Raw genomic sequence first — 25149 nt, forward strand, 5'->3', positions numbered from 1 at the left:
CAGCTGGATCTCTGCTGTACTGAACCACTGAGACACGGTCTCTGTTGTCATCCACACTCAGTGTCTCCAATACGGTTTGAACAAAGTCTCTCATAGCTGGGAATCCAGTTCTACTACCATCAGATCCATCCAGCAAGAACACATAATCCCTTCCTGGTGGTTGTCTCCCTACTAGGAAAGATAAGATTTGGGACATGTTTAGGCACAGTCATCCAGTCTTTCCTGTGGCAAAGTCAGACAATGAAAGCTAACCATAACTTTTACAACTCGCAATGATAAGGCTGCCATAATTGGTTCTTCAAACTGCACTGGCTGACGTAGACTCAGTAAATCACACATTAATACAGGTCAAGCTGTGTCCTACCCTGAGCTTGAAAGGTAAATATAGATTACTTTCTTACCAGTCACTGTTGGTGTCATTGGCGTGGCCCTGACTAGCACTGTGCTCATTACTGAGGAAAGCTGTTCTTGGACACCTGGGAGGTCAGTGAACTCAGACACTGATAGAGCATAACTCGGCTCATATGATATCTTCTGCAGCTCTCTACTGTCAGAGTTCCTTGTTCCAATGCCAATCACAAAGATGCCCTGCTGTTTGAGAGCAGAGGCTGGGGTGTCTACATTGTCAAAAGATCTTCCCCCAGTCAGCAGGATCAACATCTGTGGAACACCTTGAAAGCGCCGACTTCCGGAGGAGTTTGTAAAGACGTTGTCTCTGACGTATTGGAGGGCAGCCCCAGTGTTGAGGGGTCTTCCTCCTTTGTGCCTAAGCCCTCTGACCGAATCCGCAACATCCTCTTTCGTGTTATGTGAGTTCAGATAGAAGTTGACCTCTGCTTCTCTGCTGTACTGGACCACAGAGACTCGGTCGTTGTTTTCTCCCACACTGAGTTTATCCACCACTGTCTTAACAAACTCGCGCATGGCAGGGAAGCTATTCCTAGTGCTATCAGAACCATCCAGGAGGAATACAATATCCTTTTTGGCAGTGTCAACTGAGAAAAGACAGGAAGACAAAAAAGTCAAAACCTCTGCTAAAAGTTCAGTCATGGGCAAATCATCAACCGGTCCATTTTTTCTTTTTTTCTTTTTTTTTTTTTGGTTCAAAGCACATGGACCTTCCTACTTGTGTTTTAAACAGAGGGAAAGTACACTACCAACTTTCTGGAAATGCACACATAGAGCAAATCATGTTCCTTTATTTCTTTTTTTTCTTATTCCACCCTCTGAATGTTGGTGGAACAAAGAAGGTAGTCAGCAAAAAGACGTGCTTGATAACATACCAAGTACAGTTGGTGATTCCGGGGTCACGTCAATAACCACATTTTCCACGGAGGACATAAGTTGCTGTTGGACACCAGGAAGCTCAGTGAATTCAGACACAGACAGAGCATTACTGGGGTCACGGGATATCTTCTGCAGTTCTCTGATATCAGAGCCTCTGGTTCCAATTGCAAAAGTCAAGACACCCAGCTGTTTGAGAGCAGAGGCTGGTGCGTCAACACTGTCAAAAGATCGTCCACCACTTAGCAATATTAGGATCTGTGGAACTCCTTCCAGACGCCTGCTTCCAGCCGAGGCCGTGAAAACATTATCCCTCAAGTACTGGAGAGCTGCTCCAGTGTTGAGGGGTCTTCCGCCTTTGTGCCTCAAACCTCTGACAGTGTCAAGGATCTCGCCTTTTGTGGCATATGTGTTCAAATAGAATTGGACAGCTGGATCTCTGCTGTACTGAACCACTGAGACACGGTCTCTGTTGTCATCCACACTCAGTGTCTCCACTACGGTTTGAACAAAGTCTCTCATAGCTGGGAATCCAGTTCTACTACCATCAGATCCATCCAGCAAGAACACATAATCCCTTCCTGGTGGTTGTCTCCCTACTAGGAAAGATAAGATTTGGGACATGTTTAGGCACAGTCATCCAGTCTTTCCTGTGGCAAAGTCAGACAATGAAAGCTAACCATAACTTTTACAACTCGCAATGATAAGGCTGCCATAATTGGTTCTTCAAACTGCACTGGCTGACGTAGACTCAGTAAATCACACATTAATACAGGTCAAGCTGTGTCCTACCCTGAGCTTGAAAGGTAAATATAGATTACTTTCTTACCAGTCACTGTTGGTGTCATTGGCGTGGCCCTGACTAGCACTGTGCTCATTACTGAGGAAAGCTGTTCTTGGACACCTGGGAGGTCAGTGAACTCAGACACTGATAGAGCATAACTCGGCTCATATGATATCTTCTGCAGCTCTCTACTGTCAGAGTTCCTTGTTCCAATGCCAATCACAAAGATGCCCTGCTGTTTGAGAGCAGAGGCTGGGGTGTCTACATTGTCAAAAGATCTTCCCCCAGTCAGCAGGATCAACATCTGTGGAACACCTTGAAAGCGCCGACTTCCGGAGGAGTTTGTAAAGACGTTGTCTCTGACGTATTGGAGGGCAGCCCCAGTGTTGAGGGGTCTTCCTCCTTTGTGTCTAAGCCCTCTGACCGAATCCGCAACATCCTCTTTCGTGTTATGTGAGTTCAGATAGAAGTTGACCTCTGCTTCTCTGCTGTACTGGACCACAGAGACTCGGTCGTTGTTTTCTCCCACACTGAGTTTATCCACCACTGTCTTAACAAACTCGCGCATGGCAGGGAAGCTATTCCTAGTGCTATCAGAACCATCCAGGAGGAATACAATATCCTTTTTGGCAGTGTCAACTGAGAAAAGACAGGAAGACAAAAAAGTCAAAACCTCTGCTAAAAGTACAGTCATGGGCAAATCATCAACCGGTCCGTTTTTTCTTTTTTTTTTTTTGGTTCAAAGCACATGGACCTTCCTACTTGTGTTTTAAACAGAGGGAAAGTACACTACCAACTTTCTGGAAATGCACACATAGAGCAAATCATGTTCCTTTATTTCTTTTTTTTCTTATTCCACCCTCTGAATGTTGGTGGAACAAAGAAGGTAGTCAGCAAAAAGACGTGCTTGATAACATACCAAGTACAGTTGGTGATTCCGGGGTCACGTCAATAACCACATTTTCCACGGAGGACATAAGTTGCTGTTGGACACCAGGAAGCTCAGTGAATTCAGACACAGACAGAGCATTACTGGGGTCATGGGATATCTTCTGCAGTTCTCTGATATCAGAGCCTCTGGTTCCAATTGCAAAAGTCAAGACACCCAGCTGTTTGAGAGCAGAGGCTGGTGCGTCAACACTGTCAAAAGATCGTCCACCACTTAGCAATATTAGGATCTGTGGAACTCCTTCCAGACGCCTGCTTCCAGCCGAGGCCGTGAAAACATTATCCCTCAAGTACTGGAGAGCTGCTCCAGTGTTGAGGGGTCTTCCGCCTTTGTGCCTCAAACCTCTGACAGTGTCAAGGATCTCGCCTTTTGTGGCATATGTGTTCAAATAGAATTGGACAGCTGGATCTCTGCTGTACTGAACCACTGAGACACGGTCTCTGTTGTCATCCACACTCAGTGTCTCCACTACGGTTTGAACAAAGTCTCTCATAGCTGGGAATCCAGTTCTACTACCATCAGATCCATCCAGCAAGAACACATAATCCCTTCCTGGTGGTTGTCTCCCTACTAGGAAAGATAAGATTTGGGACATGTTTAGGCACAGTCATCCAGTCTTTCCTGTGGCAAAGTCAGACAATGAAAGCTAACCATAACTTTTACAACTCGCAATGATAAGGCTGCCATAATTGGTTCTTCAAACTGCACTGGCTGACGTAGACTCAGTAAATCACACATTAATACAGGTCAAGCTGTGTCCTACCCTGAGCTTGAAAGGTAAATATAGATTACTTTCTTACCAGTCACTGTTGGTGTCATTGGCGTGGCCCTGACTAGCACTGTGCTCATTACTGAGGAAAGCTGTTCTTGGACACCTGGGAGGTCAGTGAACTCAGACACTGATAGAGCATAACTCGGCTCATATGATATCTTCTGCAGCTCTCTACTGTCAGAGTTCCTTGTTCCAATGCCAATCACAAAGATGCCCTGCTGTTTGAGAGCAGAGGCTGGGGTGTCTACATTGTCAAAAGATCTTCCCCCAGTCAGCAGGATCAACATCTGTGGAACACCTTGAAAGCGCCGACTTCCGGAGGAGTTTGTAAAGACGTTGTCTCTGACGTATTGGAGGGCAGCCCCAGTGTTGAGGGGTCTTCCTCCTTTGTGTCTAAGCCCTCTGACCGAATCCGCAACATCCTCTTTCGTGTTATGTGAGTTCAGATAGAAGTTGACCTCTGCTTCTCTGCTGTACTGGACCACAGAGACTCGGTCGTTGTTTTCTCCCACACTGAGTTTATCCACCACTGTCTTAACAAACTCGCGCATGGCAGGGAAGCTATTCCTAGTGCTATCAGAACCATCCAGGAGGAATACAATATCCTTTTTGGCAGTGTCAACTGAGAAAAGACAGGAAGACAAAAAAGTCAAAACCTCTGCTAAAAGTACAGTCATGGGCAAATCATCAACCGGTCCGTTTTTTCTTTTTTTCTTTTTTTTTTTTTGGTTCAAAGCACATGGACCTTCCTACTTGTGTTTTAAACAGAGGGAAAGTACACTACCAACTTTCTGGAAATGCACACATAGAGCAAATCATGTTCCTTTATTTCTTTTTTTTCTTATTCCACCCTCTGAATGTTGGTGGAACAAAGAAGGTAGTCAGCAAAAAGACGTGCTTGATAACATACCAAGTACAGTTGGTGATTCCGGGGTCACGTCAATAACCACATTTTCCACGGAGGACATAAGTTGCTGTTGGACACCAGGAAGCTCAGTGAATTCAGACACAGACAGAGCATTACTGGGGTCATGGGATATCTTCTGCAGTTCTCTGATATCAGAGCCTCTAGTTCCAATTGCAAAAGTCAAGACACCCAGCTGTTTGAGAGCAGAGGCTGGTGCGTCAACACTGTCAAAAGATCGTCCACCACTTAGCAATATTAGGATCTGTGGAACTCCTTCCAGACGCCTGCTTCCAGCAGAGGCCGTGAAAACATTATCCCTCAAGTACTGGAGAGCTGCTCCAGTGTTGAGGGGTCTTCCGCCTTTGTGCCTCAAACCTCTGACAGTGTCAAGGATCTCGCCTTTTGTGGCATATGTGTTCAAATAGAATTGGACAGCTGGATCTCTGCTGTACTGAACCACTGAGACACGGTCTCTGTTGTCATCCACACTCAGTGTCTCCACTACGGTTTGAACAAAGTCTCTCATAGCTGGGAATCCAGTTCTACTACCATCAGATCCATCCAGCAAGAACACATAATCCCTTCCTGGTGGTTGTCTCCCTACTAGGAAAGATAAGATTTGGGACATGTTTAGGCACAGTCATCCAGTCTTTCCTGTGGCAAAGTCAGACAATGAAAGCTAACCATAACTTTTACAACTCGCAATGATAAGGCTGCCATAATTGGTTCTTCAAACTGCACTGGCTGACGTAGACTCAGTAAATCACACATTAATACAGGTCAAGCTGTGTCCTACCCTGAGCTTGAAAGGTAAATATAGATTACTTTCTTACCAGTCACTGTTGGTGTCATTGGCGTGGCCCTGACTAGCACTGTGCTCATTACTGAGGAAAGCTGTTCTTGGACACCTGGGAGGTCAGTGAACTCAGACACTGATAGAGCATAACTCGGCTCATATGATATCTTCTGCAGCTCTCTACTGTCAGAGTTCCTTGTTCCAATGCCAATCACAAAGATGCCCTGCTGTTTGAGAGCAGAGGCTGGGGTGTCTACATTGTCAAAAGATCTTCCCCCAGTCAGCAGGATCAACATCTGTGGAACACCTTGAAGGCGCCGACTTCCGGAGGAGTTTGTAAAGACGTTGTCTCTGACGTATTGGAGGGCAGCCCCAGTGTTGAGGGGTCTTCCTCCTTTGTGCCTAAGCCCTCTGACCGAATCCGCAACATCCTCTTTCGTGTTATGTGAGTTCAGATAGAAGTTGACCTCTGCTTCTCTGCTGTACTGGACCACAGAGACTCGGTCGTTGTTTTCTCCCACACTGAGTTTATCCACCACTGTCTTAACAAACTCGCGCATGGCAGGGAAGCTATTCCTAGTGCTATCAGAACCATCCAGGAGGAATACAATATCCTTTTTGGCAGTGTCAACTGAGAAAAGACAGGAAGACAAAAAAGTCAAAACCTCTGCTAAAAGTACAGTCATGGGCAAATCATCAACCGGTCCGTTTTTTCTTTTTTTCTTTTTTTTTTTTTTGGTTCAAAGCACATGGACCTTCCTACTTGTGTTTTAAACAGAGGGAAAGTACACTACCAACTTTCTGGAAATGCACACATAGAGCAAATCATGTTCCTTTATTTCTTTTTTTTCTTATTCCACCCTCTGAATGTTGGTGGAACAAAGAAGGTAGTCAGCAAAAAGACGTGCTTGATAACATACCAAGTACAGTTGGTGATTCCGGGGTCACGTCAATAACCACATTTTCCACGGAGGACATAAGTTGCTGTTGGACACCAGGAAGCTCAGTGAATTCAGACACAGACAGAGCATTACTGGGGTCATGGGATATCTTCTGCAGTTCTCTGATATCAGAGCCTCTGGTTCCAATTGCAAAAGTCAAGACACCCAGCTGTTTGAGAGCAGAGGCTGGTGCGTCAACACTGTCAAAAGATCGTCCACCACTTAGCAATATTAGGATCTGTGGAACTCCTTCCAGACGCCTGCTTCCAGCCGAGGCCGTGAAAACATTATCCCTCAAGTACTGGAGAGCTGCTCCAGTGTTGAGGGGTCTTCCGCCTTTGTGCCTCAAACCTCTGACAGTGTCAAGGATCTCGCCTTTTGTGGCATATGTGTTCAAATAGAATTGGACAGCTGGATCTCTGCTGTACTGAACCACTGAGACACGGTCTCTGTTGTCATCCACACTCAGTGTCTCCACTACGGTTTGAACAAAGTCTCTCATAGCTGGGAATCCAGTTCTACTACCATCAGATCCATCCAGCAAGAACACATAATCCCTTCCTGGTGGTTGTCTCCCTACTAGGAAAGATAAGATTTGGGACATGTTTAGGCACAGTCATCCAGTCTTTCCTGTGGCAAAGTCAGACAATGAAAGCTAACCATAACTTTTACAACTCGCAATGATAAGGCTGCCATAATTGGTTCTTCAAACTGCACTGGCTGACGTAGACTCAGTAAATCACACATTAATACAGGTCAAGCTGTGTCCTACCCTGAGCTTGAAAGGTAAATATAGATTACTTTCTTACCAGTCACTGTTGGTGTCATTGGCGTGGCCCTGACTAGCACTGTGCTCATTACTGAGGAAAGCTGTTCTTGGACACCTGGGAGGTCAGTGAACTCAGACACTGATAGAGCATAACTCGGCTCATATGATATCTTCTGCAGCTCTCTACTGTCAGAGTTCCTTGTTCCAATGCCAATCACAAAGATGCCCTGCTGTTTGAGAGCAGAGGCTGGGGTGTCTACATTGTCAAAAGATCTTCCCCCAGTCAGCAGGATCAACATCTGTGGAACACCTTGAAAGCGCCGACTTCCGGAGGAGTTTGTAAAGACGTTGTCTCTGACGTATTGGAGGGCAGCCCCAGTGTTGAGGGGTCTTCCTCCTTTGTGTCTAAGCCCTCTGACCGAATCCGCAACATCCTCTTTCGTGTTATGTGAGTTCAGATAGAAGTTGACCTCTGCTTCTCTGCTGTACTGGACCACAGAGACTCGGTCGTTGTTTTCTCCCACACTGAGTTTATCCACCACTGTCTTAACAAACTCGCGCATGGCAGGGAAGCTATTCCTAGTGCTATCAGAACCATCCAGGAGGAATACAATATCCTTTTTGGCAGTGTCAACTGAGAAAAGACAGGAAGACAAAAAAGTCAAAACCTCTGCTAAAAGTACAGTCATGGGCAAATCATCAACCGGTCCGTTTTTTCTTTTTTTCTTTTTTTTTTTTTGGTTCAAAGCACATGGACCTTCCTACTTGTGTTTTAAACAGAGGGAAAGTACACTACCAACTTTCTGGAAATGCACACATAGAGCAAATCATGTTCCTTTATTTCTTTTTTTTCTTATTCCACCCTCTGAATGTTGGTGGAACAAAGAAGGTAGTCAGCAAAAAGACGTGCTTGATAACATACCAAGTACAGTTGGTGATTCCGGGGTCACGTCAATAACCACATTTTCCACGGAGGACATAAGTTGCTGTTGGACACCAGGAAGCTCAGTGAATTCAGACACAGACAGAGCATTACTGGGGTCATGGGATATCTTCTGCAGTTCTCTGATATCAGAGCCTCTGGTTCCAATTGCAAAAGTCAAGACACCCAGCTGTTTGAGAGCAGAGGCTGGTGCGTCAACACTGTCAAAAGATCGTCCACCACTTAGCAATATTAGGATCTGTGGAACTCCTTCCAGACGCCTGCTTCCAGCCGAGGCCGTGAAAACATTATCTCTCAAGTACTGGAGAGCTGCTCCAGTGTTGAGGGGTCTTCCGCCTTTGTGCCTCAAACCTCTGACAGTGTCAAGGATCTCGCCTTTTGTGGCATATGTGTTCAAATAGAATTGGACAGCTGGATCTCTGCTGTACTGAACCACTGAGACACGGTCTCTGTTGTCATCCACACTCAGTGTCTCCACTACGGTTTGAACAAAGTCTCTCATAGCTGGGAATCCAGTTCTACTACCATCAGATCCATCCAGCAAGAACACATAATCCCTTCCTGGTGGTTGTCTCCCTACTAGGAAAGATAAGATTTGGGACATGTTTAGGCACAGTCATCCAGTCTTTCCTGTGGCAAAGTCAGACAATGAAAGCTAACCATAACTTTTACAACTCGCAATGATAAGGCTGCCATAATTGGTTCTTCAAACTGCACTGGCTGACGTAGACTCAGTAAATCACACATTAATACAGGTCAAGCTGTGTCCTACCCTGAGCTTGAAAGGTAAATATAGATTACTTTCTTACCAGTCACTGTTGGTGTCATTGGCGTGGCCCTGACTAGCACTGTGCTCATTACTGAGGAAAGCTGTTCTTGGACACCTGGGAGGTCAGTGAACTCAGACACTGATAGAGCATAACTCGGCTCATATGATATCTTCTGCAGCTCTCTACTGTCAGAGTTCCTTGTTCCAATGCCAATCACAAAGATGCCCTGCTGTTTGAGTTCAGAGGCTGGGGTGTCTACATTGTCAAAAGATCTTCCCCCAGTCAGCAGGATCAACATCTGTGGAACACCTTGAAATCGCCGACTTCCGGAGGAGTTTGTAAAGACGTTGTCTCTGACGTATTGGAGGGCAGCCCCAGTGTTGAGGGGTCTTCCTCCTTTGTGCCTAAGCCCTCTGACCGAATCCGCAACATCCTCTTTCGTGTTATGTGAGTTCAGATAGAAGTTGACCTCTGCTTCTCTGCTGTACTGGACCACAGAGACTCGGTCGTTGTTTTCTCCCACACTGAGTTTATCCACCACTGTCTTAACAAACTCGCGCATGGCAGGGAAGCTATTCCTAGTGCTATCAGAACCATCCAGGAGGAATACAATATCCTTTTTGGCAGTGTCAACTGAGAAAAGACAGGAAGACAAAAAAGTCAAAACCTCTGCTAAAAGTACAGTCATGGGCAAATCATCAACCGGGCCGTTTTTTCTTTTTTTCTTTTTTCTTTTTTTGGTTCAAAGCACATAGACCTTCCTACTTGTGTTTTAAACAGAGGGAAAGTACACTACCAACTTTCTGTAAATGCACACATAGAGCAAATCATGTTCCTTTATTTCTTTTTTTTCTTATTCCACCCTCTGAATGTTGGTGGAACAAAGAAGGTAGTCAGCAAAAAGACGTGCTTGATAACATACCAAGTACAGTTGGTGATTCCGGGGTCACGTCAATAACCACATTTTCCACGGAGGACATAAGTTGCTGTTGGACACCAGGAAGCTCAGTGAATTCAGACACAGACAGAGCATTACTGGGGTCATGGGATATCTTCTGCAGTTCTCTGATATCAGAGCCTCTGGTTCCAATTGCAAAAGTCAAGACACCCAGCTGTTTGAGAGCAGAGGCTGGTGCGTCAACACTGTCAAAAGATCGTCCACCACTTAGCAATATTAGGATCTGTGGAACTCCTTCCAGACGCCTGCTTCCAGCAGAGGCCGTGAAAACATTATCCCTCAAGTACTGGAGAGCTGCTCCAGTGTTGAGGGGTCTTCCGCCTTTGTGCCTCAAACCTCTGACAGTGTCAAGGATCTCGCCTTTTGTGGCATATGTGTTCAAATAGAATTGGACAGCTGGATCTCTGCTGTACTGAACCACTGAGACACGGTCTCTGTTGTCATCCACACTCAGTGTCTCCAATACGGTTTGAACAAAGTCTCTCATAGCTGGGAATCCAGTTCTACTACCATCAGATCCATCCAGCAAGAACACATAATCCCTTCCTGGTGGTTGTCTCCCTACTAGGAAAGATAAGATTTGGGACATGTTTAGGCACAGTCATCCAGTCTTTCCTGTGGCAAAGTCAGACAATGAAAGCTAACCATAACTTTTACAACTCGCAATGATAAGGCTGCCATAATTGGTTCTTCAAACTGCACTGGCTGACGTAGACTCAGTAAATCACACATTAATACAGGTCAAGCTGTGTCCTACCCTGAGCTTGAAAGGTAAATATAGATTACTTTCTTACCAGTCACTGTTGGTGTCATTGGCGTGGCCCTGACTAGCACTGTGCTCATTACTGAGGAAAGCTGTTCTTGGACACCTGGGAGGTCAGTGAACTCAGACACTGATAGAGCATAACTCGGCTCATATGATATCTTCTGCAGCTCTCTACTGTCAGAGTTCCTTGTTCCAATGCCAATCACAAAGATGCCCTGCTGTTTGAGAGCAGAGGCTGGGGTGTCTACATTGTCAAAAGATCTTCCCCCAGTCAGCAGGATCAACATCTGTGGAACACCTTGAAAGCGCCGACTTCCGGAGGAGTTTGTAAAGACGTTGTCTCTGACGTATTGGAGGGCAGCCCCAGTGTTGAGGGGTCTTCCTCCTTTGTGCCTAAGCCCTCTGACCGAATCCGCAACATCCTCTTTCGTGTTATGTGAGTTCAGATAGAAGTTGACCTCTGCTTCTCTGCTGTACTGGACCACAGAGACTCGGTCGTTGTTTTCTCCCACACTGAGTTTATCCACCACTGTCTTAACAAACTCGCGCATGGCAGGGAAGCTATTCCTAGTGCTATCAGAACCATCCAGGAGGAATACAATATCCTTTTTGGCAGTGTCAACTGAGAAAAGACAGGAAGACAAAAAAGTCAAAACCTCTGCTAAAAGTACAGTCATGGGCAAATCATCAACCGGTCTGCTTTTTGTTTTGTTTTTTTGGTTAAAAGCACATGGACCTTCCTACTTGTGTTTTAAACAGAGGGAAAGTACACTACCAACTTTCTGGAAATGCACACATAGAGCAAATCATGTTCCTTTATTTCTTTTTTTTCTTATTCCACCCTCTGAATGTTGGTGGAACAAAGAAGGTAGTCAGCAAAAAGACGTGCTTGATAACATACCAAGTACAGTTGGTGATTCCGGGGTCACGTCAATAACCACATTTTCCACGGAGGACATAAGTTGCTGTTGGACACCAGGAAGCTCAGTGAATTCAGACACAGACAGAGCATTACTGGGGTCATGGGATATCTTCTGCAGTTCTCTGATATCAGAGCCTCTGGTTCCAATTGCAAAAGTCAAGACACCCAGCTGTTTGAGAGCAGAGGCTGGTGCGTCAACACTGTCAAAAGATCGTCCACCACTTAGCAATATTAGGATCTGTGGAACTCCTTCCAGACGCCTGCTTCCAGCAGAGGCCGTGAAAACATTATCCCTCAAGTACTGGAGAGCTGCTCCAGTGTTGAGGGGTCTTCCGCCTTTGTGCCTCAAACCTCTGACAGTGTCAAGGATCTCGCCTTTTGTGGCATATGTGTTCAAATAGAATTGGACAGCTGGATCTCTGCTGTACTGAACCACTGAGACACGGTCTCTGTTGTCATCCACACTCAGTGTCTCCACTACGGTTTGAACAAAGTCTCTCATAGCTGGGAATCCAGTTCTACTACCATCAGATCCATCCAGCAAGAACACATAATCCCTTCCTGGTGGTTGTCTCCCTACTAGGAAAGATAAGATTTGGGACATGTTTAGGCACAGTCATCCAGTCTTTCCTGTGGCAAAGTCAGACAATGAAAGCTAACCATAACTTTTACAACTCGCAATGATAAGGCTGCCATAATTGGTTCTTCAAACTGCACTGGCTGACGTAGACTCAGTAAATCACACATTAATACAGGTCAAGCTGTGTCCTACCCTGAGCTTGAAAGGTAAATATAGATTACTTTCTTACCAGTCACTGTTGGTGTCATTGGCGTGGCCCTGACTAGCACTGTGCTCATTACTGAGGAAAGCTGTTCTTGGACACCTGGGAGGTCAGTGAACTCAGACACTGATAGAGCATAACTCGGCTCATATGATATCTTCTGCAGCTCTCTACTGTCAGAGTTCCTTGTTCCAATGCCAATCACAAAGATGCCCTGCTGTTTGAGAGCAGAGGCTGGGGTGTCTACATTGTCAAAAGATCTTCCCCCAGTCAGCAGGATCAACATCTGTGGAACACCTTGAAAGCGCCGACTTCCGGAGGAGTTTGTAAAGACGTTGTCTCTGACGTATTGGAGGGCAGCCCCAGTGTTGAGGGGTCTTCCTCCTTTGTGTCTAAGCCCTCTGACCGAATCCGCAACATCCTCTCTTGTGTTATGTGAGTTCAGATAGAAGTTGACCTCTGCTTCTCTGCTGTACTGGACCACAGAGACTCGGTCGTTGTTTTCTCCCACACTGAGTTTATCCACCACTGTCTTAACAAACTCGCGCATGGCAGGGAAGCTATTCCTAGTGCTATCAGAACCATCCAGGAGGAATACAATATCCTTTTTGGCAGTGTCAACTGAGAAAAGACAGGAAGACAAAAAAGTCAAAACCTCTGCTAAAAGTACAGTCATGGGCAAATCATCAACCGGTCTGCTTTTTTGGTTTTTTTTTTTTTGGTTCAAAGCACATGGACCTTCCTACTTGTGTTTTAAACAGAGGGAAAGTACACTACCAACTTTCTGGAAATGCACACATAGAGCAAATCATGTTCCTTTATTTCTTTTTTTTCTTATTCCACCCTCTGAATGTTGGTGGAACAAAGAAGGTAGTCAGCAAAAAGACGTGCTTGATAACATACCAAGTACAGTTGGTGATTCCGGGGTCACGTCAATAACCACATTTTCCACGGAGGACATAAGTTGCTGTTGGACACCAGGAAGCTCAGTGAATTCAGACACAGACAGAGCATTACTGGGGTCATGGGATATCTTCTGCAGTTCTCTGATATCAGAGCCTCTGGTTCCAATTGCAAAAGTCAAGACACCCAGCTGTTTGAGAGCAGAGGCTGGTGCGTCAACACTGTCAAAAGATCGTCCACCACTTAGCAATATTAGGATCTGTGGAACTCCTTCCAGACGCCTGCTTCCAGCAGAGGCCGTGAAAACATTATCCCTCAAGTACTGGAGAGCTGCTCCAGTGTTGAGGGGTCTTCCGCCTTTGTGCCTCAAACCTCTGACAGTGTCAAGGATCTCGCCTTTTGTGGCATATGTGTTCAAATAGAATTGGACAGCTGGATCTCTGCTGTACTGAACCACTGAGACACGGTCTCTGTTGTCATCCACACTCAGTGTCTCCACTACGGTTTGAACAAAGTCTCTCATAGCTGGGAATCCAGTTCTACTACCATCAGATCCATCCAGCAAGAACACATAATCCCTTCCTGGTGGTTGTCTCCCTACTAGGAAAGATAAGATTTGGGACATGTTTAGGCACAGTCATCCAGTCTTTCCTGTGGCAAAGTCAGACAATGAAAGCTAACCATAACTTTTACAACTCGCAATGATAAGGCTGCCATAATTGGTTCTTCAAACTGCACTGGCTGACGTAGACTCAGTAAATCACACATTAATACAGGTCAAGCTGTGTCCTACCCTGAGCTTGAAAGGTAAATATAGATTACTTTCTTACCAGTCACTGTTGGTGTCATTGGCGTGGCCCTGACTAGCACTGTGCTCATTACTGAGGAAAGCTGTTCTTGGACACCTGGGAGGTCAGTGAACTCAGACACTGATAGAGCATAACTCGGCTCATATGATATCTTCTGCAGCTCTCTACTGTCAGAGTTCCTTGTTCCAATGCCAATCACAAAGATGCCCTGCTGTTTGAGAGCAGAGGCTGGGGTGTCTACATTGTCAAAAGATCTTCCCCCAGTCAGCAGGATCAACATCTGTGGAACACCTTGAAAGCGCCGACTTCCGGAGGAGTTTGTAAAGACGTTGTCTCTGACGTATTGGAGGGCAGCCCCAGTGTTGAGGGGTCTTCCTCCTTTGTGTCTAAGCCCTCTGACCGAATCCGCAACATCCTCTCTTGTGTTATGTGAGTTCAGATAGAAGTTGACCTCTGCTTCTCTGCTGTACTGGACCACAGAGACTCGGTCGTTGTTTTCTCCCACACTGAGTTTATCCACCACTGTCTTAACAAACTCGCGCATGGCAGGGAAGCTATTCCTAGTGCTATCAGAACCATCCAGGAGGAATACAATATCCTTTTTGGCAGTGTCAACTGAGAAAAGACAGGAAGACAAAAAAGTCAAAACCTCTGCTAAAAGTACAGTCATGGGCAAATCATCAACCGGTCCGTTTTTTCTTTTTTTCTTTTTTTTTTTTTGGTTCAAAGCACATGGACCTTCCTACTTGTGTTTTAAACAGAGGGAAAGTACACTACCAACTTTCTGGAAATGCACACATAGAGCAAATCATGTTCCTTTATTTCTTTTTTTTCTTATTCCACCCTCTGAATGTTGGTGGAACAAAGAAGGTAGTCAGCAAAAAGACGTGCTTGATAACATACCAAGTACAGTTGGTGATTCCGGGGTCACGTCAATAACCACATTTTCCACGGAGGACATAAGTTGCTGTTGGACACCAGGAAGCTCAGTGAATTCAGACACAGACAGAGCATTACTGGGGTCATGGGATATCTTCTGCAGTTCTCTGATATCAGAGCCTCTGGTTCCAATTGCAAAAGTCAAGACACCCAGCTGTTTGAGAGCAGAGGCTGGTGCGTCAACACTGTCAAAAGATCGTCCACCACTTAGCAATATTAGGATCTGTGGAACTCCTTCCAGACGCCTGCTTCCAGCAGAGGCCGTGAAAACATTATCCCTCAAGTACTGGAGAGCTGCTCCAGTGTTGAGGGGTCTTCCGCCTTTGTGCCTCAAACCTCTGACAGTGTCAAGGATCTCGCCTTTTGTGGCATATGTGTTCAAATAGAATTGGACAGCTGGATCTCTGCTGTACTGAACCACTGAGACACGGTCTCTGTTGTCATCCACACTCAGTGTCTCCACTACGGTTTGAACAAAGTCTCTCATAGCTGGGAATCCAGTTCTACTACCATCAGATCCATCCAGCAAGAACACATAATCCCTTCCTGGTGGTTGTCTCCCTACTAGGAAAGATAAGATTTGGGACATGTTTAGGCACAGTCATCCAGTCTTTCCTGTGGCAAAGTCAGACAATGAAAGCTAACCATAACTTTTACAACTCGCAATGATAAGGCTGCCATAATTGGTTCTTCAAACTGCACTGGCTGACGTAGACTCAGTAAATCACACATTAATACAGGTCAAGCTGTGTCCTACCCTGAGCTTGAAAGGTAAATATAGATTACTTTCTTACCAGTCACTGTTGGTGTCATTGGCGTGGCCCTGACTAGCACTGTGCTCATTACTGAGGAAAGCTGTTCTTGGACACCTGGGAGGTCAGTGAACTCAGACACTGATAGAGCATAACTCGGCTCATATGATATCTTCTGCAGCTCTCTACTGTCAGAGTTCCTTGTTCCAATGCCAATCACAAAGATGCCCTGCTGTTTGAGAGCAGAGGCTGGGGTGTCTACATTGTCAAAAGATCTTCCCCCAGTCAGCAGGATCAACATCTGTGGAACACCTTGAAAGCGCCGACTTCCGGAGGAGTTTGTAAAGACGTTGTCTCTGACGTATTGGAGGGCAGCCCCAGTGTTGAGGGGTCTTCCTCCTTTGTGTCTAAGCCCTCTGACCGAATCCGCAACATCCTCTCTTGTGTTATGTGAGTTCAGATAGAAGTTGACCTCTGCTTCTCTGCTGTACTGGACCACAGAGACTCGGTCGTTGTTTTCTCCCACATTGAGTTTATCCACCACTGTCTTAACAAACTCGCGCATGGCAGGGAAGCTATTCCGAGTGCTATCAGAACCATCCAGGAGGAATACAATATCCTTTTTGGCAGTGTCAACTGAGAAAAGACAGGAAGACAAAAAAGTCAAAACCTCTGCTAAAAGTACAGTCATGGGCAAATCATCAACCGGTCCGTTTTTTCTTTTTTTCTTTTTTTTTTTTTGGTTCAAAGCACATGGACCTTCCTACTTGTGTTTTAAACAGAGGGAAAGTACACTACCAACTTTCTGGAAATGCACACATAGAGCAAATCATGTTCCTTTATTTCTTTTTTTTCTTATTCCACCCTCTGAATGTTGGTGGAACAAAGAAGGTAGTCAGCAAAAAGACGTGCTTGATAACATACCAAGTACAGTTGGTGATTCCGGGGTCACGTCAATAACCACATTTTCCACGGAGGACATAAGTTGCTGTTGGACACCAGGAAGCTCAGTGAATTCAGACACAGACAGAGCATTACTGGGGTCATGGGATATCTTCTGCAGTTCTCTGATATCAGAGCCTCTGGTTCCAATTGCAAAAGTCAAGACACCCAGCTGTTTGAGAGCAGAGGCTGGTGCGTCAACACTGTCAAAAGATCGTCCACCACTTAGCAATATTAGGATCTGTGGAACTCCTTCCAGACGCCTGCTTCCAGCAGAGGCCGTGAAAACATTATCCCTCAAGTACTGGAGAGCTGCTCCAGTGTTGAGGGGTCTTCCGCCTTTGTGCCTCAAACCTCTGACAGTGTCAAGGATCTCGCCTTTTGTGGCATATGTGTTCAAATAGAATTGGACAGCTGGATCTCTGCTGTACTGAACCACTGAGACACGGTCTCTGTTGTCATCCACACTCAGTGTCTCCACTACGGTTTGAACAAAGTCTCTCATAGCTGGGAATCCAGTTCTACTACCATCAGATCCATCCAGCAAGAACACATAATCCCTTCCTGGTGGTTGTCTCCCTACTAGGAAAGATAAGATTTGGGACATGTTTAGGCACAGTCATCCAGTCTTTCCTGTGGCAAAGTCAGACAATGAAAGCTAACCATAACTTTTACAACTCGCAATGATAAGGCTGCCATAATTGGTTCTTCAAACTGCACTGGCTGACGTAGACTCAGTAAATCACAGTTTAATAACAATTTTCTTGATTTCTTAACACAAAAAAAGTTATCACATTCATTTTTTTCCCTCCGATCCTTGAACATTTCACAAAATATTGAATTTTAGAAATAAACAGTGGTATTTTTAGATGTTCAAATTATTGAGTAATTTAAATTATCTCATGTCTTACCTTTTTCACTCTCCTCCTCAACTACCTTTTCATTCAATTTATGCTTTAACCTCTGCTGAATGCTTGGGAGATTTACAAAGTCAGGGACTGAGTAAGTGTAATTCGGATCAGAGGAAATTATTTTCATCTCCGCTGGATTTGACATTCTTGATCCAATTGCAAATACAGTGACTCCTGCAGCTTTGAGCATACTTGCTGGACCTCGTGGAGAGTCTCTAGATCTTCCACCAGCCAATATAATAAGCATCTGCTTGGCACCTTCATGTTGTCGACTTCCAGCTTTTGAAACAAAGACATTATCTTTTACAAACTGGAGTGCTGCTCCAATATACTGAGGTCTTCCGCCTTTTGGCTTTAGGCTTGCAATATGCTTCAGAACATCATCTCTTGTGCTGTAAGAGTTCAGGCTGAAACTGAGTTCAGCATTGTTGCTATACTGTATGACAGCGACTTTATCCTTTTGTGTGTCCAGGTCAAGGCTGTCAACCATTTTTGCAACAAATTCACGTATAGCGCTGAATCTACTCCTGACATCATCTGATCCATCAATGAGAAATACAACATCTCTGCTCATGCTGGAGCCTGAACCTAGAAAAGTCCACAATTATAGATGTGTTGTTACCAGTGCAACAGAAATCAGATTACACTAAGTATACAGAATTTCGATTTTTTCACTCACCTACACCCCGACTGAAAGTGCCTTTGAGAGAGGCAATGGCTGAGAGCAAATTTTCTCTCACAAAAGGAAAGTCAGAAATTTCCTTCATAAAATATCGTGCTTTTGGAGCTAATTGCTCCATCTCCAACCTATCCACATTATTCATTCCAACACCAAAAAGTACGATTCCAGCATTTTTCAGCCTCTCACTTGGACCTAATACATCATCTTCTGACTTTCTTCCACTTAAAAGGATTAGTATCTGTGGGATTCCCTGCCCAGCTCGGCTTCCAGATGAAACAGTGAAGACAGTGTTTTCCACATAATCGAGGGCAACGCCAGTGTTTACTTTGAGTCCTCCTTTCAATTTTACATTGTTCAAATGACTCAAGACATCTTCTTTTACTGAGTATTTGTTTAGTAGAAAATCAGTAGTGGGCTCTGTACTGTACTGGATCAAAGCAACTTGTACATTTCTTGGCCCAATTTCTATTTGCTTGACAAACTCTTTGATAAACTCCAAAATCTGACTTTCAATTGACTGCATATCGTCAGATCCATCAAGAAGAAAAACAATGTCAGCACTCTTAAGTTCCACTTTTGCAGAGGTGTTCTCAAGAGTATCTGAAATGAATACAAAGAAGCATAGTACAGAACCAAAATATTTGGCTTATAAGAATACAGTATATGTACATAGTATAATATTGCACATCTTGTATTTCCATAAGCAAGCCATGCTAAAATGCTTACCAGTAATATTTGGAAATTCAGTTGTTTCTTGAGTGCCCTTGAATGTGGCTTCCACCAGTGGATATATGCTTTGCAGATTATTGAAGTTTGTGACAGAAAAATAATGTGCAGGTGTGTATGAGATGGTTTGCATTTCCAAAGTATCAGCATTCTTTGATCCAATACCCAAAGTTTTTATGCCATTGTCCTTAAGTGCCTGTGCTGGTCCTCTCACATCATCTCCTGATCTCCCACCACTAAATACATACAGATATTGAGGGACCAAGTCTGCTCTTCTGCCTCCAACTGTAGCAGCAAAGACATTGTCTTTGACAAACTCCAGTGCTCTTCCAATGTTGAGAGGTCGTCCCATTTTATGATTCATTGTTCTGATGGAACTGAGCACATCATTCTTAGATGAATAGGAATTTAAGTAGAAATTAGCTGTGGCATCACGGCTGTACTGAACAACTGCCACTTGGTCTCTGTTATTTCCAAGATTTAAACTTTGAACTGTTTTTTCAATGAAGCCTCGTATGTCTTCAAATCCATTTCGTGAGTCATAGGATCCATCAATGAGAAATACTACATCATGTTTATTAGACTCTGTAACAAAACAAGACAATAAATAAATACAAAGGGGATGTGATCTGTAGGCAACAATCAAGCTGATATGGTGACAGTTTGTTTTACTTCTTCATCTTCTCTTTACAAATTTATTTTATTATTTTTTTAATGAATGGTAAATGGTGTTGTTTTTGTATAGCTTATTTCTATCTATTGGTACTCAAACACTTTACAGTCACCGACACACACACATTCATACAACGTCATGCTCAAGGAAACTATGGCATGTGACACTTTCCAGGGATTGAACTCCTAACCCTCTGGTTCGTGGACAACCCGCTCTACCTACTGAGCCACAGCCACCCCCATAAAATGGTAAAACAATCACATCTTACCAAAATTTGCTGTGAGGGCAGTTTCCTTTGTATGGTCATAAGCCTCTTTCAAAAATGACAACACATCCTGCTTAGCAGTAGGAAGTTCTTCATAATCAGTCATTTTAAGTGCATATTTGGGTTCATAAGATATTGTCTGTAGCTCTAAGGTGTCAGCATCAGTTGTTCCAATAGCAACTGAAATGACACCAATTTCCTTCAGCAGTCTGACTGGGGTTCTTATGTCATCTCCAGATCGTCCACTGCTCAGCAGTATGAGGATTTGTGGAACTCCCTCTAGGAGTCTACTTCCAGAATCTGGAGTAAAAGCGTGATCCCTCACATACTGGAGAGCAGCTCCGATGTTGGAAGGATAACCTCCTTTGTGACTCAGACTGCTTATTGCTTCAAGGACATCGTTGCTTGTTGAGTAACGTCCCAAGTTAAAATGAATGTCTGCAGTGTTGCTGTACTGGACCACAGCCACCTGGTTTTCGTTTGCGTCAATGTTTAGGTCCGTCACTATTGTCTGTACAAAGTCTATAATATCTGGGAATCTTCGCTGAGAATCATCAGAACCATCAAGGAGAAAAACTATGTCTCTTTTCTTGAGATCTGCAATCACATAGACATTTAAACAACTAGATTTAGGATGAATTATAATTAAAAATAGTAATACCTGCAAATATTCAATAGCAGCAAACTACAGCAATCTGACAATGCATCAGATTTTGCACACATTAGAAGCCCTTGCCATTACAGTCTTACCATATGATGCTGGTTTGATGGAAGGCTTTTTATCCTTCTTGATGGCAGCAATTAGTTGTTGTTCAATGTCAAACAGAACACTGGAATTTGCTGCAAAGAAAGCATGACTGGCCTCATGTGAAATAGATTGAATCTCAAGGGTGTCAGCATTCTTCATTCCCACCACAAAGGCCATCACACCAATTCCTTTCAAGTTTTCTGCCGCATTTCTGACATCATCACTTGACCGTCCGCCAGTTAAAAGAATTAAAATTTGACGGACACCCTGTTGGTGCCTACTTCCAGAAGAAGTTGCGAAAACTTTATCCTTGACGTACTGAAGAGCAGCTCCAGTATTGAGGGGCCTGCCTCCTTTATGTCTCAGTCTCTGAACACTGTCAGCAACATTCTGCTGTGTTTTATATGTGTTCAGAAAAAACTCAACTGTAGGTTCTCTGCTGTACTGCACCACTGAAACATGGTCTTTGTTCTCATCCACAATGAGTTTCTCCACAATTGCCTCAACAAAGTGAAGCACAGCCTGAAATTCATTCTGCATTTCATCAGATGAATCGAGTAAAAATACAACATCATGTTGACTGGATTCACTTTCATCTGTGGAATCTTGACAGAAAAAAGGGGGCTTAAGTTAGAGTTACACAGTAAGATTTCAGATAGATAGATAGATAGATAGATAGATAGATAGATAGATAGACTTACCGAAAGCATTCTGAGGTTTTATTAGCTGCTTTGGAGGCACCCTTTTCACAAATGACACAAGTTGTTGATAGATGCTACCAGTATCATCAAATTGAAGCACAGAGAAGGCATAGGAAGGATTATGTGCAATCATTTGGAGCTCAAGTATGTCTGCATTTCTTGTACCTACACCAAAAGGAACAACTTTTTCTTGTTTTAGGGCAACAGCCGCTCTTGCAACATCATCTTGAGATCTTCCACCACTTAATAAAATCAGTATCTGAGGGACACCGTCCTGATGTCGACTCCCTGAGGAGTTAGCAAAAGCATTACTCCTCACATAGTCAAGGGCCGCTCCGGTGTTACGAGTTCTGCCCCCTTTATGTTTCAGCTGTTGCACTGCATTAAGAACATCTTGTTTTTCTGTGTAGGTGTTCAAATTGAAATGTGTCTGTGGATCTTTGCTGTATTGAACCACAGAAACACGATCCTTGTTCTCGCCAACATTTAGTGCTTCTACTATTTGCTGGACAAAACTTTTCATTGCTGAGAAACTGCTCCATGTGTCATCTGACCCATCCAATAGAAACACTATGTCTCTTTGAGGTGACTCTAGTTCAACTAGAAAAGAATAAGAAAGCATTGTTTAAGAATAAGTTATGTTATGCATGATAAAATGAGTATAACATATTGGCAAAGAAAAAAGAGGCGGTAGTGAAGTGGTTATGCAAATTGCTGCAATACACAATATGTTAGATGCCAAGACATTTAGGAAAACTAGACTAAATGTAATTACAATATAAGGGATGGATTCCTCTTTCACAAATGAAACAGAAAATGAAAAAAAGAAAGTTTTATTTAAATATTCAGTCAATGATGTGATCATCACTGGCTCAAGAAAGAGCTTAAGAATTGAAAGGAAAGCTCTCCAGGGAACAAGAAGTAAAAGAATGAGAGCCAATGATGAAACGACCCAACCAGGAAGGTATGTCTAGCCAGTGGAATAAGTTTAAGAATGTGAAACTGACTGACTGGCTTTATTATAAAGTTTCATCACCATTCAAATTATGAACGTACAAGCACATACGTAGAGTCAGCTTAATTCTCAAGTATGAATCAGTGACACTTCTTACCTATAAGAGTAGAAGGTTCAGTTCGTATATCTGCCTGGACAAATGCAGCTATATCAGGCTGAATAGACAAAAGTTCACCAAAGACAGGTAGGTTGAAGAGAAATCTGGAGGACAAGGCAATTTTTTCAAGTTCCTCCTGTTCAGCGTTTTTCATTCCAATGGCAAAAGACAGAACACCACTTCGCTTTAGGTCAAAGGCAGCTTTGGAAACATCATCACTGGATTTTCCTCCAGTCAGTAAAAGGAGAATCTGAGGAACTCCTTCCTGGCGTCTACTCCCAGATGAAGCAGTGAAAACATAGTCTTGCACAAACTGTAGAGCATTTCCAGTGTTTCGAGGTCTTCCTCCTTTATGTTGAAGACTTCTTACAGCACGGATGATAGCCTTTTTCAAACTGTGACTTTTTAGGTTGAAATAAACTGTGGGTTTATCACTATACAGTACAACGGCCACTCGAACCTTATCTTCGCCAATGTCCAGCTCTTCTGCCATTCTTCTGACAAACTCTCGAAAAGCTGGAAGGCCATTTCTGGAGTCATCCGACCCATCAAGGAGAAAGACTACGTCCCTTTTATTGCTCCGCATGTCAACTAGATGATATGTGGACAGGCAGAAAGAAGAATCTTTGAGACTTTTCTACTCCCATGCATATTCATGAGCATGAGTAAGTTGGGAGCTCAGTGACAAAATCTGAGCCGGAAAGAAAAGAGCTACTGCTCTGAAAGTGCTTTGAAAATATTTCAAGCAAAACTACAAAAGAAACATCTTTTTACCAAAAAAAAGATGTATGGGAAGACTTGACTAATCTTCAATATAACATTATTATGTTATATCATGGAATAACACGTCACTTCAGGCGTATTTTGCGTCTAATGGCAAAGCATTTTCAGCTTTTCTTGTGCCATTTAATTGAATTAAATGACACACAATATGATTAGAGTTAGGGTTGAGCACAGGTTGGTAGTCCTTGTGATTACACGGCATATATGTCAAAAACACAAAATGAGGAAATGACTTGGCAAGTTACTCATAAGCTGTTAAATCATACCAGGCTGAACAATGAAGTGGACAGTTGGAAAGAAAAGAGGAAGCTTAAGAAGAGATATATTCTAGTCATGTCATGCATTAACAAGTTGAAATTCCACTATTTTAGTAATTATCATATTGTCATCACTTAATCAATTGTGAGGAGAGCTAAAATTTGTTGTCCTGAGGATATGATATAATGATGTACTCTGAAAAAAAAAATAATAATAATGTGGAGTTCTTACCTATCAGATCAGAAATTCCAGTCACAGTTTCCCCAGTGTCTGTCTTTATGTTCAGTGTAGCAACAAGTGTTGATTGGATTGAAGGTAACTTGGAGAAGTCATTGACCTTGTATGTGAAACCAGGTTTGAATGCAATCATTTCCAACTCTGAAAGATTGGCATCTCCCACTCCAACCCCCACTGACACAATGTCATGCTCTTTTAGAGCAAAAGCTGGGCTTCTCACGTTATCAGTGGATGGTTTGCTACTAAGAAGAATTAAAATCTGGGGCACTCCTTCTAGTCTTCTACTTCCCGTGGAGGAAGTGAAGACACTGTGCCTCACAAATTGGAGCGCTTCACCGATATTAAGGCGCCTCCCGCCCTTGTGCCTTAAGTTGTCTATGGCATCTATAGTGTCAGTCTTTGTTTTATGAGAATTTAAATAAAAGTTGACATCAGGGTTATCAGCAAACTGAACCACAGACACCCTGTCTTGGTTCTCACTGACATAGAAGCTCTCCACCATTGTCTTAACAAAGAGTTTTATGTCTTGAAATCCATTTCTGGTGTTATCAGAGCCATCCAGTAGGAATACAATATCTCTTTTTACAGCACCACTTTGCACTAAGACACAACAAATACGATTCAGTTATTCTGAAAAAGCATAAAAAACTGCAGGAAAAAAGTTGCAAGTGCACACCTTTAGAAAAAAATAATATTTCTTCTTACCTTGCTGTAGGACATAGGCCAACTCTTCCTTCGGGAGGCTCACATAGTTATTGAGCCGTTGTGGGATGGTGCTGAGTTCGCTGAATTCCTTCACATTGAAGGCAAATGAAGGGTTGTGTGAAATTGCTTCAATCTGCTTTGGATCAGCATCCTTGACACCAACACCAAATGGCACGACTCCCTCGGTCTTCAGTGCACCAGCAGACTCTTTCACATTATCCGTGGATCTTCCTCCAGCCAAAACGATCAGAAATTGAGGAACATTTTGTGCTGCCCGGCTGCCATATCCTTCAGACAAGATGGTGTCCTTCATGAATTTGAGAGCAGCTCCTGTGTTCAAGCTACGTCCGCCAACTGGTGTCAGTCCATTGACAGCTCTCATCACCTCATCTTTGGTTGGATAACTATTAAGGTAGAAACTTGGTGTTGGCCTCTCACTGTGTTGAACCACTGAAATCCGTACCTTGTCAATCCCAATGTCAAGTGGTTCAATCACTTTGATGATAAAATCCCGAATGTAGGCAAAATCCCTTCGGACACTATCAGTGCCATCAATAAGGAAGGCAACATCCCTTTCTGATTGAAACAAAGAAAGAAAATAAATTAACAGTTACCAGGTATATTGTAATTAGAGTTTGAAAGTCTGACATTGCATTTATA

General features: G+C 43.6%; 4 protein-coding genes across 8 annotated transcripts in view; all 4 read right to left on the bottom strand.

Annotated features, from left to right (window-relative positions):
- Positions 1-25149, bottom strand: part of LOC311488196 (collagen alpha-3(VI) chain-like) — a 93660-nt gene that overhangs the window by 56209 nt on the left and 12302 nt on the right. For all 5 annotated transcript variants that reach the window (XM_084544739.1, XM_084544742.1, XM_084544741.1 and 2 more), the window contains one exon: positions 24490-25065. In XM_084544739.1, coding sequence (XP_084400865.1) covers positions 24490-25065 — 576 coding nt within the window. The remainder of the gene's footprint in view (positions 1-24489; positions 25066-25149) is intronic.
- Positions 5489-10360, bottom strand: LOC311488723 (collagen alpha-3(VI) chain-like; the record flags this gene model as incomplete). Its single annotated transcript, XM_084545574.1, has 6 exons — positions 5489-6123; positions 6413-7012; positions 7243-7836; positions 8125-8724; positions 8955-9548; positions 9838-10360. 6 exons carry the CDS (start codon positions 10358-10360, stop codon positions 5489-5491), a joined length of 3546 nt encoding a protein of 1181 aa, XP_084401700.1.
- LOC311488724 (collagen alpha-3(VI) chain-like) lies at positions 10627-17193 on the bottom strand (the record flags this gene model as incomplete). The annotated part of the gene is made up of 8 exons (XM_084545575.1): positions 10627-11261; positions 11541-12140; positions 12371-12964; positions 13247-13846; positions 14077-14670; positions 14959-15558; positions 15789-16382; positions 16671-17193. 8 exons carry the CDS (start codon positions 17191-17193, stop codon positions 10627-10629), a joined length of 4740 nt encoding a protein of 1579 aa, XP_084401701.1.
- Positions 19177-21360, bottom strand: LOC311488197 (collagen alpha-3(VI) chain-like). The gene is made up of 2 exons (XM_084544743.1): positions 20696-21360; positions 19177-20542 (listed from the first exon to the last, which is right to left on the bottom strand). Exons 1-2 carry the CDS (start codon positions 21231-21233, stop codon positions 19938-19940), a joined length of 1143 nt encoding a protein of 380 aa, XP_084400869.1. The 5' UTR covers positions 21234-21360; the 3' UTR covers positions 19177-19937.

This window comes from Chelon labrosus, assembly GCF_963514085.1.
Source record: "Chelon labrosus genome assembly, chromosome: 5".
NCBI classification, from domain to species: Eukaryota; Metazoa; Chordata; class Actinopteri; order Mugiliformes; family Mugilidae; genus Chelon; species Chelon labrosus.